The sequence below is a fragment of the Protopterus annectens genome, chromosome 6.part0 (assembly GCF_019279795.1).
Source record: "Protopterus annectens isolate FY-2018-M chromosome 6.part0, PAN1.0, whole genome shotgun sequence".
Taxonomy (NCBI): Eukaryota; Metazoa; Chordata; order Ceratodontiformes; family Protopteridae; genus Protopterus; species Protopterus annectens.
In genome coordinates this window covers 1,666,489,644-1,666,510,962 of record NC_056737.1, presented here as the reverse complement: position 1 = coordinate 1,666,510,962, position 21,319 = coordinate 1,666,489,644, and the positions used below count along the sequence as shown (strand labels likewise).

The window sequence follows — 21,319 nt, the reverse complement described above, 5'->3', positions numbered from 1 at the left end:
GCCTTGGACATCCAAGTCCATGTGCAAGCTCAATTCCTGCCAGGGAAACAAAACTCAATGACAGACGACTTAAGCAGAAATCTCCTAGACCCACACAAGTGGCAATTAGAGCCCAGCACCTTCAATCTTCTGATTCAGAAATGGGGGACCCCAGAGGTGGATCTCTTTGCCTCCCCCTACAACCACCAGCTCAGCAAATTTTGCACCAGGAACCCTCACAACAGGGCCTGAAAAGTGGATGCTCTTTCTTTTCAGTGGGTAAATCTCTGTCTATGCCTTTCCCCCTTCTCTCTTCTCTCAAGAGTTTTACTCAAGATAAGACAGGACAGACCAAGGACAATTCTGATTGCCCCGGACTTGCCACGCCAGCACTGGTACCCACTGCTGCGCAGCCTGTCACTGGTGCCACCATGGCACATACACCAGAACCCAACCCTGCTCTTTCAGCAGGAGGTACAGATTTTGCATCCACTACTGCAAACTCTATGTCTTGCAGCCTGGCTTATTCCTTGAATTCTCCCCCAGCAACCCTAAGCAAACAGGTGCTGGAAGTCATTCTTGAAGCCAGAAGACCCAGTACAAGGAAATCCTATGCTGATAAGTGGAAAAGGTAGTACTCCTGGATTCAATCTAAAGGAGAGGACACAACTCTGCCCTCCCTGCCTCTAATCCTGGATTACTTAGCAGATCTACTCCACAGAAGCCTGTCCTTCTCCTCCATTAAGATACATGCCTCAACCATTTCGGCTCATTACAACATGGAGCCACCTCACTTCTCCCACCCTCTTATCAAACAGTTCCTGAGAGGGGCAAACAAATTAAGGCCGCCTAGGAGAGCACCTACCCCTGCTTGGGACCTTAACTTTGTACTGGAAAAGCTCACCCCCCCCCTTTGAACCTGAAGCGTCAGCAGAGTTAAAATTCCTCTTTTGGAAAACGGCCTTGCTTCTGGCCATCACTTCAGGTAGAAGAGTGTCTGAGCTGCAAGCACTTATGGCTGTGGAATCCTTCATTATTTTCCATGCTGACAGGGTTTCCCTCAGGACTAACGGGTTCATATTATAAGCACGAAAACTGAATCTCGCCAACACCTATTGAGCGAAAGCCCAAAACATCGAATCCCAAACACGACAAAACCAACAAACAAATACTGTCACTAACTGTTGTATGCAGGGGGGCAAGCCCCCTGCACCCCCCTCCCACCCCCCCCCTACTTAAATATACCAACTCCGAGATCGCACTCCATTGAAGCAAAAGGAAGAATTCCCTACAGCGGTTTCCATTCATACCTTCGATATTGTGATTATTCGCTCTTTCCGTGTCGCTCAGTAGGTGTTCGAGCGATTCAGTTTTCGTGCTTATAATATGAACCCCCCCTTCCGTTATGCCTAAAGTGGTGTCCAGAGTTACTCTAAACCAATCCATCCATTTGCCATCTTTCTTCCCTAATCCTTAGAATAAAGGGGAAAGGATCCTGCACTCCTTGGATGTGCACAGACGGCTCAGATTCTACCTTGATAGGACTAAGCCCATCAGATAATCTGACCAGTTACTAGTCAGCTTTGCAACAGGGGCATAGGACAAGGCCATTTCAAAACAAACAGTTTCCAAATGGATAGCACACTGCATCCATTTCTGCTACAAGCACCTTGGGAAACCAACCCCTCAGGGGGTTGGATCACATTCCACTAGGGCAACTTCTACCTCTACAGCATTTCTCAGTGGAGTCCCTACCAGGGACATCCTGGAAGCTGCTACCTGGAGTTCTGTACACACCTTCACCAAGCATTACCACCTGGCTATCTTTTCCAAATCCAGGGCAGGTTTTGCAACAGCAGTCCTGCAAGGCATACTAGCCAGCCCAAACTATTCTTGACTGCCTCCACCCTTCTTCAGCTTTGGGAATCCATCCAAGTGTGATGACTGCAACAGTGAAACACAAAGAACATAGTACAGTTGTGTACACTTACCATAAATGTAGCTGTTCGAGTGTATTCACTGTTGCAATCCTGGTTTCCCTCCCTCCCTCCAGCCCCCTGGTTTTTCTCTCTCTCTCACTCTCTCCTCTCTATGACCAGTACTCACCCCTTTCAGGGGTATTGGTAATTACTTTGTACTGGTGTTGTTTTCTCCACCATAACTTGGCTCCCTATTTGGGGGGCTCCTGACATTTGGGGCAAGAAAAATTGATGTAATGGCATTGGCTACCTGTTTTTATACCCCTGACGACCTGACATCAGTCCTGGAGTGACAGCATCCGATGCAGAAATACTATGTCTCTGATATTTGGGCCGACTGAGGGCTACCTGCAGGCAGATAACCCAAGTGTGATGGCTGCAACAGTGAATAACACTCTAACATCTACATTTATGGTAAGTGTACACAACTGTACTTTCTGGCTTCCTTGCTGGATATGTTTGCAGCTGCTGCTTTTTCTCCTGATTCCAAACCTCTGGCCCCCAAGAAGCTTGATTGCTTTTATAAGGTGCCTGAGGCCTTAAATAGGTTTATAAATGTCCTTCATTAGATCATGATCTGGTCTCAGTTTCTGTGGATAAAGTCATCCATGCTTTTATCCTCTTCCAGACTTTTTCCTTTTGACAAAGACATTTGGGCTATGGAGAGGCTGGGAAAAAAAGCTTATACTTCTGATACTTTAGCCTTTAGGGCCGTAAATTATCTGACCCTTATTGTTGGGTATGTTCTGGGCTATTTTTGTCTCAACTTGAGGGGGGGGTCTTGTTAGACCTACTTGACTCTGAAAGCATGACTACTGCCCTTTCCTTATTGAGTTCCACTTTGCAGGTGGCTTGCCATTCTGTCAAATGTAGTTATGCAGCTGATGCATCCTTAAGAGCTGCTGCTTCAGGTTCAGTTATGAGAAGGTACTCTTGGCAATGCATACAGACCTTGCCTGCTATTAAGGTCAAGCTTATGGATCCATGTTTGGACAACCAAAATTTTTTGGTATGGCTGCTGCTGCTGACCTGTTTAAGACTGTACAGGACAAAGTTAAAGTTATGCAGGACCTTCAACAATTTTTTGTTTCTCCAATATCCAGATTTCAGAGAAATTATCCTTATAAATCTGCTTTTGTTCGTAAGCAACCTCGTCAGCCTTCTAAAGGAAAAAAAAGGATTTCTAAGCACCTTTTCTAATAAATCCACACAGACTTCTAAGAATAAAAAGCCCGCTTTTTAGGACAAGTCTACCTTTATCTGACATTTCCCCCCCCTTGGTCAGATTCCCTGGTCCATTCCTGTATGGTAACAGATTACTTCAGACTCTTGGGTACCTTCCATTTTCTGTCGCTGTTATTTTATAGTATGTAAATCCCTTCCTCTCTTTTTAGGTCTTTATCAGTCTGTACCAGACCAGTCTCCTCACTTATCCGGGGTCTTGCACGATCTGTTAGGTCTAGGAACCATCCAGTCTGTTCCAGAATCCCAACGAAGAACAAGATTTTATTACAGGATGTTTCTGGTTCCCAGAAAAGAGGGGTCATAGAGACCTATCATAGACCTATACTTTCTTAAGAGTCCTTCTTTCTGGATGCTTTCCTTCCAGACTCTGCTTTCCATCTTGCTTCCCCAGGCATTATTGGTCACTCTAGGCCTAAAGGATGTCTGTCTTCGTATCCCTGTTCACCATCTCCTCAGGAAGTTTTTACATTTTCTGTCTCTTCCTCTCCTTTTCAGTTCTCAGCTTTGCCCTTTGGTCTTTCTACAGCCCTAAGGCTATTCACCAAATGTCTGACCCTGTAATAGCCTTTTGCAGGGTTTGGGAAATGCAGATATTCCCATATCTGGATGACCTGCTTCTTCGGGCTCCCATCCAATCATGGCTACGTCATGATTTACACTTTACCATGGTCCTTCTGCTCAGTTTGGGATTCACCATCAATCTTAAGAAGTCAGTTCTGACTTCTTCTCAAGACCACATTTTTCTGGGTTGCAGACCCCAGACCATTCCAGTGTTGGCCACTCTTCTTTCTCCCAAGGTTCTGTGTCTAACAGCCTACTTCTAGTCTCTGCTTCCCCTTTCCCTCTCAGCACCTTGGGATTCATGGCTACCATCCCCATAATTTGTTTTGCCAAGCTTCATTTGAGAAAGCTTCAGTGGTATCTCAAAACATTTTGGCTCCAGCATTGCCACCCTCTGGAGTTTACAGTTCCGTTTACTACCCTGTCTCAAGTTTCATTGGTGTATTCGTCAGATTTCTCTCAATTTAAACCTGGCTTTTCAGACTCCTACCCTACTCAAGCGCCTTTCACAGATGCTTCCAATCAGTGGTGAGGAGCCTTTTCCAACAGTTTGAGGGTTTAGGGTTTCTAGCCTCATCATCAGAGGTCAGACCACATCAACATAAAAGAGATGAGGGCACTCTTTCTTGCTGTACAGGCATTCCATTTCCTTTGGGCTCCAGGCCCTATAAAGGTCCTTACAGACAATACCACAGTCATTTGATACATCAACAAACAGTGGGGTTCAAAGTCTTATCTTTCACACTACCTCTTCAGGCCTGACACTTTGCTGTCAGCCATCAGATAACTCTTCAGGTGGTCTACATCCCTTTAGAACACAGTATTGTAGCACAATTTGAGTAGGTCCAGGACCCAACCTCGCAATTAGATGCTTCACAGAGAGGTGTTTCTGGACATTGTACATTAGTGCGGTATTCCTCAACTGGATCTTTTTGTCTCCCCTCTGAAAAGACAGCTTCCTTGATTCTGTTCCAGAGTCACAAGTCTTCTTACTTGGAAGGTGGGCGCAATGCCCTTTTCTTAGCAGGAAATTTTCCTGTATGCTTATCCTCTTCATTCATGCTTCCCAGGTTTCTGCTCAAAATCACAAAGGACTCCCACAGAATCTTGCTAGTGACTGTCTTTTTTTTCCAGACCGCACTGGTTCCCCCTTCTCTTTCATTTGGTCAAGGGCAATCATCTTAAGTTACCTCACCAGATGGATCTTCTCATACAAGACGAGGGGTCCTTTCATTCACCCTCACTTATCCACTCTTCATTTGATGCTTTGGGTGAGAGAGTTTTGATTCCCTTTAGACTTCACTTTTCTGAGGACATGGTTAGCACTCTGCAGGATGCCAGAAAACCCCACTACCAGAAAAGCCTATGTGACTAAATGGAAAAGATTTTCTGTTTGGTGTCCCGTGCTTCACCACAGTCCCTTTTCAGTAGTGGTCCCTTTTGTCTTTTCTTACTTGGATGAACTAATCCATGCTGTCCTAGTATATTCTTCTGTTAAAGATCACCTGTCAGTAATCTCTGCTTGTCTGCTTTTGAACCCACTGTTGGCCTCCTTTTGAGGTCAAACAGTTCCTTAAAGGCATCTTTCATACCAGGCTCCCAGGAAAACATATTCTTCCCTCTTGGGACCTTAATTTTGTCTTTGAAAAACAAAGTCGGGTTCCTTTTGAGCCCACTTTTTTCTTCTTTCATGCAACATTGCACCTGGAACAGTGTTCTGTTGGTGGCTTTACTTCAGCCAAGAGAGTTTTGAACTTCAAGCTGTAATGGCAGGTCATTCCTTTTTAATAGGATGTCTCTGCATATACTAATCCTTCATTTATACCTAAGGTGGTTAATGAACTGTCCCTCATTCAGACTATCCTACTGTCTTCCTTTTTTCCTTCTCCACAATCTGCTAGTGCGAAGGTGTTTCACACCTTGGATTTACATAGACAGCTGAGCTGTTATTTGGATAAGACGAATGCTATCCAAAAATCTGAGCAGCCTTTTGTTTCTTTTAATACCAGGACATTTTATGCAAACCATCTCCTCCTGGGTTTCTAAGGCCATTTCTTTTCATTATTCTTTTCTTGGTTAAAAAAAAAAAAAAAAGCTTTTAGCTTCAGTTTGAGCTTATTCTACAAGAGCAGTAGCGTCTTCTGGAGCTTTCTTTAAGTGTCTTGATACTAGATCCATTCTAGAAGCTGCTATGTGGTCCTTTGTCTGCACTTTTAGTAAGCATTATTAAGTTGGATGTCATTTCCAGAGACAGGGCAGGATTTGCCAAGGCTATCCTTCATGGGTTTGTGCAAGGTTCCTCTATGCCTTCTTCCTCCCATCCTTTGCAGTTGCTTTAGTAATCTCCCACATGTAATGAATACTGTAACAATGATAATGATAAAATTGCTGGAACCTGTGTTCTGAGAGACTGCCTTACAGACTATCTGCAATTATACAGAGCTGAGTATATATTTTTTCGTTATAGAGTTTAATTGTTGCTTAGATCTCTGTTGAAACTGTTGTCTCACTGTTCTGGGAGACTGATCGGCAAATATACAGAGCTGAGTATATTTTATTGATTTTAAAGTTTGTACTGTTAGTTGTTGGTTAGATCTCTGTTGAAACAGTTTTCGCCAGCCCCACCCCCATTTTCTACCATGTCTTCAGTTGGTATAGTAACAGCTGCATTCAAATTGCTGGAACCTGTGTTCTGAGAGACTGCTTTACAGACTATCTGCAAATATACAGAGCTGAGTATATATTTTTTGGTTATAGAGTTTAAGTGTTGCTTAGATCTCTGTTGAAACTGTTGTCTCACTGTTCTGAGAGACTGATTGGCAAATATACAAAGTTGAGTATATTTTTTTGGTTTTAAAGTTTGTACTGTTAGTTGTTGCTTAGATCTCTATTTGGTCCCACCCAGCCTCCCTATTTTTGGTTTGAATTTTGTGGCTTTTGCAGTTGCCCACTCCACTGTAGATTTGATCTGGGACACTCCCCCAGTCCCATCTCTATACCACATTCTACCTAATAAACTCTTTCTGCACTTGCTTTTAGTCCTTTTTAATTTAATTGCATTTTTTAAACTGTGTTTGGTCTAATATTGCTGCATACTTGTGTGTGCTAGCATGCACTGCATGTGAATTGTTTTTACTACTGTTTTTGCTACTTTTCTGTAAGAAAAAAAAAACTGTAAGCCTGTTTCCTACCTTTCCTGTAACTAGTATTCCAGATACAGATTTGCTGTATCCAGGACTGTATGTAAGCTTCTGAGCCCCCAAGCCTTTCTGTGTTGGAGGGAAGCCTTCTAGCTTATCAGTGGGAGTGATAACCTGTCTACCACATAAGGAGTGGTTCTGGCCCAGAAATTGTAGTTATCGGATGTTTGGGCAATCTTCCATCTCTGTCAACTTTCTGATTTGAAAGCCTGCATTTGCACTTGTTTCTGTCCTGTAACTTGTCTAGTGCACATACAGATTCTTAGTTTTAACACTTAAATTTGCTTATTCATGCTCAGCACTTGTTCAGAACTTGTAAGCACTAAAGTAAGCTACTAATTACCATAGCCGGCCTTAGGCATAGGCCAACTAGGTGGTCACCTATGATGCTGCTCTAGCAGGGGCGCTTTTTCAGTATTTATTTAATGTAGGTAGACCAGGATGTGGGCACTGGGTGGTGAGGTGGGGTGGCACCGTGATGCCCTTTTGCCTAGGGCACCAGTTGACCTAAGGCCGCTCCTGCTAATTACTAAAGCACTCAGTCTTCCTCATTACCTAGAGGAAAACAGTTTTTGTACTTACTTTTCTCACTTGCTTAGAGAAAAACAGCTCTTGTACTCACTTTCCTCACTTATCTAGAGGAAGATAGTTTTTTGTTCAGGCATATCCAAGGGTCAGCTCCCAGCGTTCTCTCCTGTCTATCTGATGAATCTGGGCATCTTGAGGCAATGTAGAAATTGCCTCATGTACACAGACAACCCTCTCCTACCACCCAACACTACAACCTGTGAGAGATGCACTTATCCAGCCAAACTGGAGGTAAAGCTCTTTCAACCAAGACTGAACTTGACAGTCATGAGGAGAAGGTAAACATTTGTACCACACCACACTCATCACATAGTCTCACTAAATCTACATAACCAAAATCCACACATAGTAACACAAAAACATTCGCAGAGGCTCTCAATAATAATCTGTCTAAGCAACAAAGACCTCCAAAGCAGAAACGCAAGCAACTTCCATCCCCCAACACAACCCAAATGACACATAGCCCACAGACTCAGTGTGCCACCCAACCACAGCCAATAAGGTAAAACAACGTACCCAACACACTAGTCATAGGTGACTCTATAGTCAGGCATACTGATGTCCCACTTACCAGGCTAAACAAGGAGAAGGTTACTGTCAGCTGCCTGTCGGGTGCTAGGATCCGCCACATAATCCATGCACTCAGGTCACTCCACAACAAGTACAAATATGACTCTGTCATTGTCCATGTTGGTGTGATTGACCTGAGACGTACATCCCTGGACTACATGAAAAGAGACATGGAAGAGCTCTCTGATCTTGTAGCCCAGGCAGGTATGACCCTAGCCCTGAGTAGCATTCTGTCATCGCCCAGAATGATACCACAGTACAAGGACAAAATGATTGACTTCAACAATTGGCTAAGCTTCTGGTGTCATTCTAAGGGGATCCAGTATCTGTCTGCTTGGGATGACATGGTCGACAGACCATGATGCTTTGCCACAGATTGCCTGCACCTGTCACCCCTGGGATTTTGGATACTGGCTAAGGCTCTTGCTGCCCCTCTAGTGCCTTTTTTAGGCAGGGTTCAAATAACAAATTCACCTTCGTAACAGGAACAGGCAAGCAAAAACTGAGGGTAATGCTACTCAATGCTAGAAGTCTAAATATCAAAATGCACTCACTCGAGGCACTCCTTAAAATGGAGAACATTGATATCTGTGCAGTGACTGAGACCTGGTTCAAGGCTCCAGAGAGCACCCCTGCACTACCAGGCTATAACTCATACCACACTTTTTGGCCATGTAACCTGGACCGAAACACCAAAGGCGGAGGTGTGTCCATATTCATTAAGGATATCCACACCTCCAGGCTAGTTGCTCAGCATAATGCATCCGAGGTTATCCAAGTGCAACTAACTCTGGGCAAAACTGCAATCCAAATTGTAGCTTGCTGCAGATCCCCCACCATGCCCCAGTTTTCCCACTCCTCTTTTCTTGGTGTACTGGAAAATATTAGGGTTCAACCAAACACCATAATAATGGGTGACTTCAACTACCCCACCATTAACTGGGAAAACTACTCGTGTACCAACTCCTTAGCTCAATGCTTTCTGGAATTCATAAACTCCAATGCCCTAGATCAACTTATCCACACCCCCACCAGGGGCAACAATATCGTAGACCTAATCATTACCAACATGAGTGACTGGTGTTCCACACCTGAAGTCAACTCCTCGTTGGTCCGATCCGACCATAAGCTTATCACTCTTGATATCCACATCCCGCCCCCACACTCCATTAAGGAAACCACAGTAAAAAATTTCTCCAAAGCCAACTTCATGCTTCTTAAGACAGAAGTGGTGAACTTCATGACACCCATGCAGATGGACAATACAGTTGCAACTGCTGAATCCTACACAAATGCACTCTATAAGCACTTAGATGAGTGCATGGATCGTGCTATCCCAAACAGAACCAAGATGCTATCCTCCAAAAAAAGAAAGCCAATCTGGAGGTCCCCTGCCATAAACAAACTGTACAACAGAAGGAAGAAACTGTTGCAAAAGAGAGTAAAATCCCATGAGTGGAGGAGCTCCCTGGTCAGCCTCAGTAAGAAGCTGAGATCCCTTATAAGATCCTCCAAAGTTAGCTACGAAAACAAAATTGCTAATAAATCCAAGGACAACCACAAAGCATTCTATAGCTATGTCAAGAATCTAGATGGCAAAACCCAGATCTGCTCTGAGTTACAGCACAAAGGCATGAAAATTACAGAACCAACTGATAATGCCAACATCCTGGCAGACAGGTTCAGTGCTAACTTTACCCCACCTCTCATCCCCTAAAAGGCCCATATCTATACAGGAAGAATGCAGAGTCCCTGTAATCACAACTACGCAGGTAAAAGCTGCACTTTCTAAAGCCAAAAACGCAGCATCCATGGGACCGAAAAACATCCCAGGCTGCATTTTACACGAACTTCTGAACAAACTGGCTCCCCACTTAAGCACTATGTTCAATAATAACCTTGCATCAGGCCACCACTGATCCTGAGAACTATCGACCTATTAGCCTGACGAGCCTGGTCTGCAAGGCCATGGAACTCATAAAAAAAGACATTGGTAACCTCCAGACTCTAGATTCCACCCAGTTCGGGTTTGTGAAAGGCAGATCATGCCTCCTGAACCTGATTGACTTCTTTTAGGCAGTCACCAAAGCCATGGATTCGGGTAATGTGGCTCACACAGCCTATCTTGACCTCACCAAGGCTTTCGACACCATCCCCCATTCTGGAATTATAGCTAAACTGGTATAAATCCCTACGTCACAAGATACGTTGCCAACTGGCTCACTGACAGAACACACACTGTAAAAGTTGCAGACTCCAAATCTGACCTCAAAGCAGTGACAAGTGGAGTACCACAGGGTTCTGTCCTGGGACCTCTCCTGTTTGGTATCTACTTCTCTGAAGAAATGTTTGGTATCTACTTCTCTGAAGAAAAGGCTAACACAGAAGGCCTCTGGCTAACGAAGTTCGCAGATGACTGCAAACTAGGAGCCATAGTCAAGTCCCCAAATGATGTGGAATCCTACAGAAGAGCCTCACTGAGACAGATGCCTGGTGTCAGAGCCATGACCCCAAGCTCAATGCCAAAAAGTGCAGTGTCATCCCCTTTGGTAAAAACTCTGTACCCATGAACTACCACATAGGCAACAATCTACTTAACACCGAATGTGTGATAAGAGACCTTGGGACCCAGGTGGACAGTAGTCTCTCCTTTGATAGCCACATCGCCACAGTAGTCAGGAAGTTCTTCTACGTGGCACACCTCATCATGAAAGGGTTCTCATCCAGAAAAAAAAGAGGTCATTGTTCCACTCTACTCGACACTCATTAGACCCATTATAGAGTACAACACCCCTTTTGGAATGTACCTCACAAGACATCTGCAGCAGCTGGAAAGGCCACAGAAGTACCTCACAAAGAGGATTACTGGCCTCAAACAAATGCCCTACACTGACCGCCTCAAAAAACTCCAGCTTTACTCCGTAGCATATCGCCTACTCTGAGGTGATCTGTGCCTAACATATAAAGCTATGTCAAACCCAGAGCTGTTGGACATGCTACACCTAAAGAAATCCCAATCCCTCTGAGCTACACGCTCTAGGGACCTAAACCATGTCACCACAATAAGCAGGACATGCTGGAGGGATAGATTCCTGTCCCAGAGACTTCCCATACTCTGGAACAGGCTACCCATCTATGTCAAGCAAAGTTCTTCATTAGCACTCTTCAATCAAAATCTTGATGAGTGGATGGGAAATAGGAAATACACCCCGGGGAATCACTTCTGTGTCTCTGCTCGACAGTGGCACAGGAAAATAACTTTCTTGGGTGGCGTAAGCCAGGGAACCTTGTTGGCTAGGCTTATGTAGGCCCTTGGGCCGATAGCCTAGTACCTACCTATGAACCTATAAGCAAGGATATAGCCCAATTGCGTAAGATCTTACCATTACAGTAGATGTCCTACTTTTCACTGTTGCAGTATTCAGTCCCTCCTGCCCCCTTTCCCCTCTTTTTTGTTGAGAACACACTACTGGCAGAAAGTTATTTTCCTTTCTTGTCCTAGTTCTTTCTGTGCTTCCTTCCTGGATGTACATATCCTCCTCTATCCTGGGGTTGCTCTAGTTCTCCTGGGCACTTCAGTTCTGAGTTTTGAGTGTGTGTCATACCTCTCAACCTTGCAGAATTTCTTGTTTTTTTACCAATTTTGAGGTCCAAATAATGGGGTGCCACGATTCCCGAGTGGCACCCCTTAATTTATGAGTTTCACAGCTGTATTTTTTAAATTTTTGTTTTTGACCTGATGTCGTCACGCATGAGATTACATCTGCTCCGTGAACAGACTTCCAGCCTGTCAGAATTGAGCTCTAGGGATGAAGTGCGGTGCAAGCATTTCCTGCTGCAGTGCAAGGAAATAGTTGTTAAACTGCTTTGCTTTCAAGTGAGGATTGGAGAAGATATGGTGGTGTGCTGGACGAGCAGTTTTTTTTCTTCCATAAGCAATGCTGCAATTGGGAAAGGAATGTGGTTCAGAATTGTTAATTCAAGGCTCCGTTTATTCAGAGGTGTGTGTGTGTGTGTGTGTGTGTGTGTGTGTGTGTGTGTGTGTGTATGCTACTTTGTGTTGTATATATTCAGGGTTCATGTGCTGCAAGGGAAGGAATGTCCGTTAAGGCTGCTTTGCTTATTTAAGGCTCGTTTTCAAAGGTGTGTGTTTTTTTTTTATATATTTAGCGCTTATGTGCTGCAAGTTGCTTATTCGAGGCTTGTTTTCAAAGTTGCATTGCTGCTTACATCATATTCAAGGCTCATTTTCAATTTTGTTTTATATATTCTGCGCTTATGTGCTGCAAGTTGCTTATTCAAGGCTTGTTTTCAAAGGTGCTTTGATGCTTACATCATATTAAGGCTCGTTTTCAATTTTCTTCAGACTTGGTGTGTGTGTTTTATATATTCAGGGCTCATGTGCTGCAAGGGAAGGAATGTCCGTTAAGGCTGCTTTTCAATTATATTCAGGGCTCATGTGCTGCAAGTTACTTATTCAAGGCTCGTTTTCAAAGATGCTTTACTGCTTACATCATATTAAGGCTTGTTTTCAATTTTCTTCAAACTTGGTGTGTGTGTTTTATATATTCAGGGCTCATGTGCTGCAAGGGAAGGAATGTTCGTTAAGGCTACTTTGCTTATTCAAGGCTTGTTTTCAATTATATTCAGGGCTCGTGCTGCAAGTTGCTTATTCAAGGCTGTTCAAAGGTATGTGTTTTATATATATTCACTGCAAGAGACATCCGTTACGGCTGGACTGCTTTGCTCATTTTCCTTTTAAGGCTGCTTTACGCTTGTTGTTTTCAAATGGTGTGCGTGCTTATTCAAGGGAATCAAGGCTCATTTTCAGTTATATTCAGGGGGCTCATGCACTGCAAGTTGCTTATTCAAGGCGCTGCTTACATCATATTCATGGCTTGTTTTCAATATTCAAAGGTATGTGTTTTATGGATAGGCTGCTTGTTTTCCTTTTTAGTCTGCTTTAGAGTGAGTGTGTGTGTGTGTGTGTGTGTGTGTGTGTGTGTGTGTGTGTGTGTGTGTGTGTGTGTGTGTGTGTGTGTGTGTAAAATGCCCCAGATAACTGTATCTGGTGGCTAGAGCTACCCAACCTCAAACCCTGTACCTTTGGAGCAGGTAGGAAAAGCCTGAATTCCCTATTCACCACCACTTACCAGGTTTTTGCCTCATATTTTTGTTCTGTTTCTTATAAAATCTGTGTTTCCTGGATTTTGTGGCAAATCAGTGAAGGAGTGAATTTAATAAATAATGACAGGCATTTAAATTTCAGACTTCATTTCTTCAGAAAATGCATGGTAACACAGACCTTTTATTCTAGCAATTTTCCAAGTTATAAGATCTATATTTGAAATTTGTCCTTATTTTGGGGCATGTATTCCCCTATTATTGGCTTTATCTAGGTGTTTTGTGCTAAGAGGTTGAGAGCTGTGGTGAGAACTGAATTTACTAAATGATAGCCATTTAAGTTTCAGTCTTTCTATCTTTCAAAAACAGCTTATTTTGTATAGTGGTATGTTGCTCTGTAGTACACAAAGTCCTCTGTTCAAGACTTGGCAGGCAGTGAAATGCACAGTGTTAACTAGTAACACATTTTATTCTAGCAACTTTCCAAGATTATACAAGCAATGTTTAAAATGTGCCCCTGGTTTTTGGGCTTTTGTCCCCCCCCCCATAAATTTTGGCTTTTTTCAGATTTCTTCTTGTGCAAAGTTGAGAGAGATAGTTGAGTGTCTAATGGATTTTATAAGGAGTGAACAGCTTCAGGGGAAGAGAAGGTTAGTGCTGCTTATGCTGAGTATGCTTGCATTGTTAATAGCATAATAGGTTGAATGCTTGCCTTTGATGCAGAAGGCTGTGGGTTCTATTCCCACAATATTTAGATGCATTGCTGACACTGTACTGTGTTGTACTTCTAAAGGGGGTGGATTCTGCAGTCCTGAAAATGTGCTCTTTGGTGGTGATAACTAGTAACTATAAACCTGTTATCAGTTTGCCATCCATTCCATGTTGCAATATTACTAGTTTATCATTTTAATGTAATATAGGCAATTTATTCCGTAAGGGCAACAGGCACTTTATTTGTAGATGAAACAATGAAATATAAAGTTTGCTAGCAGCAAACTGTTCATTAGTTATAGATCTTTTTAATGGGGAATTATTTAGATGACTTTTACTTCTGCAGAGATTGTGCATATTTACTGATACTGGTGGATTTTAGAAGTCTGAGTAGACTTTTGCGATGGACATGTTCTGAGTTTGGCAGTTTTGTCATTATTGTTGCATATATTTTATTTCATTGTTTACTGGAAAAATGTTGAAAACAATACATTTAAACCCCCCTCTAACAACTGTAGTGTATTATATTAGGAATATAATTTAATACAATCAGGAAGGTGTATCAAAGAACATATGTATGTCTCGTGTGCAAGGGGGCTGTGATTTGAAAACTCAAGGACAGCCCCAGCAGCACAAACTGTAGCTACGCTATGATTAGAAGGCCATGAAGAATGACTTTTGGAGATCCTAGCAAACTATAGTATTCTTTTGCTAAGATTAGAGTACTGCCTACCATTAAATGCCCTACTTTTACCTTAAAACCCACATACTACAAGTCACCGAAAACAAAATCCTAAGGTTATTAATCTTCTTCCTTCCCAGAAAACATCATTACTACACATTTAAAAGAAAATGTTTACCATTTACTGCAGGGTCTGGGTCTCTGGGGCCATATTTTGGTTGTCTGTTCTTCAATTTGCATTTGAAAGTTGATATCCCCACAATTCCAATGTAGTGGTTGGGGTTACATAATTATGTATGTAAATTTTATGTTAATCAGCGTATAGATTTGTACCTATTTTTCATGGGCTTTGTCCTGATTTTTGATGTTTCCAGGTTGAGAGGTATGGTGTGCGTATGTCACCTTTATGCCCCATGCCTGCATGGGGAGCATATGTCTAATGTATAACACTGGGAAGATGTAAAGGCTTTTGTATACTGCCCGAAATCAGGCTATCCTTGGCAGGAGATCTCACTTGTAATGAATACTGCAACAGTGAAAAGCAGGACATCTGCTGTTATGGTAAAATCTTTTACAACTGTTCTTTTCCAATAAACTGATAAGACATATGCCTGTGAGGCTATATTATATCTGGGAATATTGCCTTCTTATTCCCCTCTGATGTTGAGGTGAAAGTTTTAAAAGCAGTGGCCTATAGTTTTATGTTTCAGGTTGTTGTCATACATATAAACAGCATGCCTTCTCTCTTCCCTCTGTAAAAGACAGAAAGACAGTCACCTTCTGTCTACTCCTGTAGAGTATGGCAAATGTGATGGAGCCAGTGGTCACAAAAGTACATATGTGCTTCCTTATCACTGTTACAGTATTCCTTACTAAAGGGATATCCTAACGAGGATAACCATACGACCAGCCAGCTTTCCAAAGACATATGCCCTTCCAGGCACCATATGTCAGATGTATGCCCTGCATCCAGGACTTAAGATACATAAGTGTGACTACCTAATCTGCAATTTCTTTGCTGTCAGTCCGCACACACTACTTTGAATTTGATCTGTGAAGTCGTTCATCTAGTTGTCTCTGCTACTGTGCCTGTAGCAGATAAATACTCCACTGGGAACTTTTCTTTCTTTCTTTTTGTTGGGTTACCATTTTACATGTCATCCAGATAGAGGAAATTTAAGTGTGGGAGGCAGAATCTCCATAAAGATAGACACAAGTACCTTTTCTGCCTGGGTGCAGACCATGATCTCACACAGTGTGAAGTTTGTCAGGCTTTTGTACCCAGAATGCTTTGTAACAGTTTGTCTTTTTTGATTTGTTTGGAGAATAAATGCCTGAACTTATTAGCCAAGGGAACTACGGCTTCTGAATCAGTCCACCCAAATGTTCAGCTGCATTTTAGGAAGTCCAAAAAAGATGCGTTTGGAAGATAATTGTTGTCCAGCCACTATCAGACATCTCTGTTGGTTTGCAGGAAGAACCCAAGGACCATCCAGTTCCAATGCTAGCTTCCTATGTTGTGACCCAGTTGGAGGCTAATATGGGGTTGGTTACCAGCACACCTCTTGACACTGAGCATATGCCTTCTACAGATTAGAAGGGAGAGTCACATCTGATTATATCAGAAGGGCATAGGGGGATTCCCCAGATACTTTTTAGGGAAGAAGTCCCTGATTCCCTTATTGAAGTTAAGAATAGTTGTGAATAGTTATGACCCTCCTAAACGTTGTTAGAGCTGAGGTTCCTCTCAAGAAAAAACAGAAGTCTAAGCATGTAGCTCCTGTTGCCAAAGATCACAATAAAGAGTGGCAGGATTTCACTCAGGGTCTTTGCAAGGCCCTTATGGACTTGAACCCCCACCCCCCAATTGCTATCAGTGCCTTCTGCTCCCTCTAAATGACTGAGGGAAGTATGATGTCTTTGATGAAGATGTGGACTTGGATTCTTGAGAAGAGTCCCTAGCTTATTTCTCACAAATGCATTCTCCTCTTGCTTTAGATTTGGAGGTTCTAGACACACTTTCTCCTGATTGTCCTATTGAGTTTTCTTTTGGGTATATCATAGTAAAATGTCTGAGGTCCAGAAGAGGCATTATGCCATTTTACAAATGGACTTTCCCAAGTCCTCTGCTGCCCCTTGTGTGTTGGAAGCCTTTCTGGATACTTTTTCTCCTGCTTCTCAGTCTCCTGAGTCTCAGCCCCTTAGTCCTAAGGAACCTGACATGTTTTATAAGGTGTCTGAGGCTCAAAAGTTCTTATAAGAATCCTTCCTCTGATCCTGCAGTCGTTTCTATTTTTACTGACAAACCTTCCAAATTACTGTCTTCTAAACTTCTCCCCTCTGACAAGGGCAGTAGTTCTATGAACAGGTATGAGAAAAAGTATATACCACTGCCACCCTGCTTTCAGAGCCATGAACTACCAGCCCATATAACCAGATATGTGCTGGCCATTCTGCCTAAACCAGGAGATGTTTTTGACTGACCTGCCTGATTCCAAAGCTAAGACTTATGCCATTTCTTTATTGAGCTCTGCTTTCCAGATGACTTGCCATTTCTCTTGAATGTAGCATGGATGATGCTTCTTTGGAAATTGTACCAGGGTCTGTTATATAAAGGTCTTTTGCCTTAGGTCTCTTCCTGAAGATATAAATGCCAGGTTGTTGGACTCTCCCTTGGACACTCAGAATCTCCTTTTCATATTGCAGAGCTCTTTCAAACCTTACAGGATAAAAGGGAGGTTATGCAGCACCTAAACATACTTTTCTTTCCCCTATCATGAAGTTTCAAAGAAATTATCCTTCTAAGTCTTTCTGTGTGCATAGGCAGCAGAAACATCCCTTAAGAGGCAAGATATCTTAAAAAAGGGTATTTCCTGATAAGCCTGCTCAGGATTCTAGAGGTCAGAAGCCCTCTTTTCCTGATAAGACTGCTTCTTTTTGACATTAATCCTTCCCTACCCCTTGACCAGATTATTTTTTCCCTTCAGTTGCTTCAGTTTTTGTTACTGCTAGACAGAAGAGTTGTGCATGCTCCCCTGAAGTTTTGTATGCACCCACAGATAAAAAATGGTGTTTTATTTTCACACATGAACATGCATACTGACACTGTCCTGGAAGAGCTAGGTTTGTCATAACGCACACCAACACACACACATTTTGTGCAGTTGCCTACAGGGCAATTAAAGAAATGCTGCTTCACCTATGACATGACTTTGGGGTATTGGAGAAGACAAGACCACCTAAGTAAAGTCTACATAGAAAAAGAGACTTTCAGAGACTTCACACAGAAGGAGCCACAAGCCAAATACTAAATACTCAACCAGAAAACAAAATGCTATGAGATGGCAGTGCTATTCACTATGTCAATTACTTGCATCCTGCCTGGACCACCAAAGATAGCCACTTATTGTATACAGAGGACTGATTGTAATGGAAATTGAAATATATTATGGCCAACCTTTTACTTTTTGATACACTACATCCTTCTCCACAAAGTTGGACACACGAAGTATAGCAGTGATTGTTTTGCATTGATGTCAGTAAAGCATAACATAGTTTGAGACACTGGTCCTGCCAAATCAGATCAGAGACTGCTTAATAAGGATTAGATAGCAGCAAAGGTGTTTTGTCCACAAACAGCTTCCGTACCCATTAGTTATAGCTGCATTATTGACTGTGCACATCTTAGATGTTTGCGTGTAAAAAAAAAAAGTGTATTAAAAATTTCTTCACACAAAGGCACACTAGTTCTGCAAAACCAGATTAATGACTTGTTTATTTTTATGATGGCAGTCAGTCATTTTCATCCACAGACATTCTTATCTGCCTAGCAGTTAAAGCTGCTTTGACTTGTCTGATTGTGGTAAAAAAAGAAGTGCCGCTGCAATGCATTTCATGATCATGGTGCATGACACAGCAGCAACAATGAAGTAGCCCAGTTTACTTCACATTAGTCTAGCTGTACAGGACTTGTGTGCATTAATGGCTGTTTCTCCTGAACAAACAATTGCAGGGTCAGTTTATCCACAGACAGACTTGCTAATGCTTCTTTTTTTTAATTTACTGCTAGATAGAAAAGTTGTGCATATGCCCTCCCCCAGCAGTTGCAGCCTTTTTGTTTACTGTTTACACCTCATACATTTCATTATGATAATAGTAAAAGTCACAGTAATGCATTTCAACTTTTCTTTCACATAATCAGTACCCACAGTGACGTATTTCAGCTTGCTTCACATTAACACACATTAGTACTTTAAAAAAAAAGGTGACTGTTCAACTCGAGAAAACAACAGCACAGTCAGTCATATTCTTCAATGGACAGCCCCTCTACCAAGCAGCTATAGCCATTTTGCCAGACTACAGCTCAGATGGTGGGTTGTGATAAAAATATAATGGCCACTGTCTTGGATGGAGAGAGAATCAGATGGGGCTTGAAACCTACCACGTGCAACCAGTGGAACACCTGGGTATTTGAGGTAAAGAATGTGGCCCTTGGACTTGTTCCACTGCCCTGGTAAGGTCTGTTTTCCACCAGAGGGATGGTGTCTTAATTCATACCACTGGTGCCCAACAGGTTAAATTCAGAAAAGATGTACACAGATCTGATTCAGTTATGTATTCACCAAATGCAGCTTGTCCTTGAGGGTAAACATGGAATATGCACTGCTTCCCTTAGTATGGGCTTCTAATCCAAAACCAGACTAGGATTGCAAACTGACCACTTACTGAGCTGAGTCTTTGCCCTGGCACTCCTGGCTGCTATCTTATCATTAACTCTGTCAATGTCAGTATCTTCCTATGCCCATTAACCATAGTAACAGCATGTCTTAAAATATAATGCCTACATGCACACAATTTCCAGGGAAGTATGATAGAATTTTCCATTTCCCTCAACTTTTTGTCCTACCAATATAGATAAGCCACTACTGTACCACTGTGTATAATGAGCTAGAGACTCAACACTCTAATTACCATGTCACTCATTTTGTTAAGCTCTCCCCCAACAAGACTGAGCCCAATGGCTCCTCTACCATAGGCCCTTCATTCTGCTGTATCAGGTGTCAGGAATTTCAGGGTGAGTTGAGAGTCTTATGGCTTCTTCCTTTCTGCCTGGAACCTCCTCTATGAGCTTATCTGCATGCATCACGATTTAGGTGGTAGGAAGTAGGCCAACTTACTGGTCCTGCATGGCAGCCTACCCTTTCTCATGGCAGAGCCCCTCTCTGGCCTGTACTTTGCTATAGCTTCCTCTGAGGGGAAGTATGCCTCTGCCCACTGAATCCCCTTCAGCTCACTGTGCAGTTTGCACGCAACAGTGAGGGCTTGATAGACCCAAGATTCATGGGATAGACATCTAGTGGTCCTGCTTGGTATTATCCATGTGGGGTGATCCAGTCGCTCCTTTTTCAACCTCAGGATGAGTGAGCTAACAATGGACTCACTCCCATCTTCCCATGTCAGTTACTATGCCACTATTGCTGTGTAGTAAAGTAATAATAATAATAGTAAATAATATTATGAATAATATAAATAATAAAAATGAATGATAATGTACAGAGAGGTCTGGTCAATAGAAGAAGATAGCAACAGTCTGATAGCCAACAGTACTAAGTAATGCCCTTTCCTCTGATACAGTACATAAATTCCTGCCATAATATCTGAAAAATTAATAAATAAATGTGTTTATGTAGAATGTAAAGACATAGGTCATTAGTGCTGATATAGTTACATTTGCAGAGGTAAATATATTTTGCATAAACAACAGAAAAGTAGTTCATTGTACAGATAAAATACTTAAAATGAAACTTTAATAACTAAACAAGTTGATTCACACTAGCTTAAAAATACTGAACCCTTAGCTCTGCTAAATTGCTAAAATATTATACAGGCAGGTGCAGATAGCAACTTAAATAGAGGTGGGTGCACCAAGGTCTAAGCAGGACTGATTTTACACTGTTCATCTCACCATAAATGTTTTATATTTCTGCAGGAATCAGTGGTAATTAACTCAGTTATTTCTTCCATACAGAAGAAGCAAAAGAAAGTAAAAACAGCATTGCCAATATTTCTGTTAAGTGCTGGTATGTGGCCTTTATAGAACTCTTAGAGCTCAAGTTTCATTACTGCTCCACTTATGACTTGCCCTACAATTGCATTCTAGGAATCATTTCCTGAGACAAAACTGCACATCTCCAGGCCCCCTTCTGTTGCAGAGGATTGAAATGTTTTATTTGGTCAAGGTCTTCTGAGTGCGTAGCAACCTAGGAATTTGACCTATTCATCACATGCAGAATGTAGTTACTTTCTCATCATTTCAGCACAGCAAGGGAGAAGCTGATTGTACACCCTTCCACTTTTTCATATGGCTCCACACTTAATCACAGTATTTAAAAAAGAAAGTAAAAGTCTAGTGCTCTTTGCATCATAATTATTTAGAAGGATGCTGTTTCAATGCTTATGGTCCCCCTTCTATTGCAGCAGATTATTTTAGTATAAGTCTGTGAGATCCTATTTTAAATGGGGAATGAGAAAGCTTTACCTTTAGCCTTTCTCTTCATTTAGATCTTTTGCTTTCTCCATGTTTTTTGGCTGTAGTCTTCAAGGTTGTTGAAGACTATCAGGAAGCTGTCCATTCGTCGGGTGTTATTATTCACCCACAATTACCATGTGTCTTAAATGCT

At 42.2% G+C, this 21,319-nt stretch overlaps 1 protein-coding gene across 2 annotated transcripts in view; it reads left to right on the top strand.

The window, feature by feature from the left end:
* Window positions 1-21,319, top strand: part of INTS7 (integrator complex subunit 7) — a 1,158,789-nt gene that overhangs the window by 546,666 nt on the left and 590,804 nt on the right. The window contains exon 11 of one of the 2 annotated variants that reach the window (XM_044075075.1): window positions 12,773-12,811. The exons of the other annotated variant lie outside the window; for it this stretch is intronic. Within the exon in view, the coding sequence (XP_043931010.1) occupies window positions 12,773-12,811 (39 nt within the window). The remainder of the gene's footprint in view (window positions 1-12,772; window positions 12,812-21,319) is intronic. 2 annotated transcript variants of the gene reach the window in all.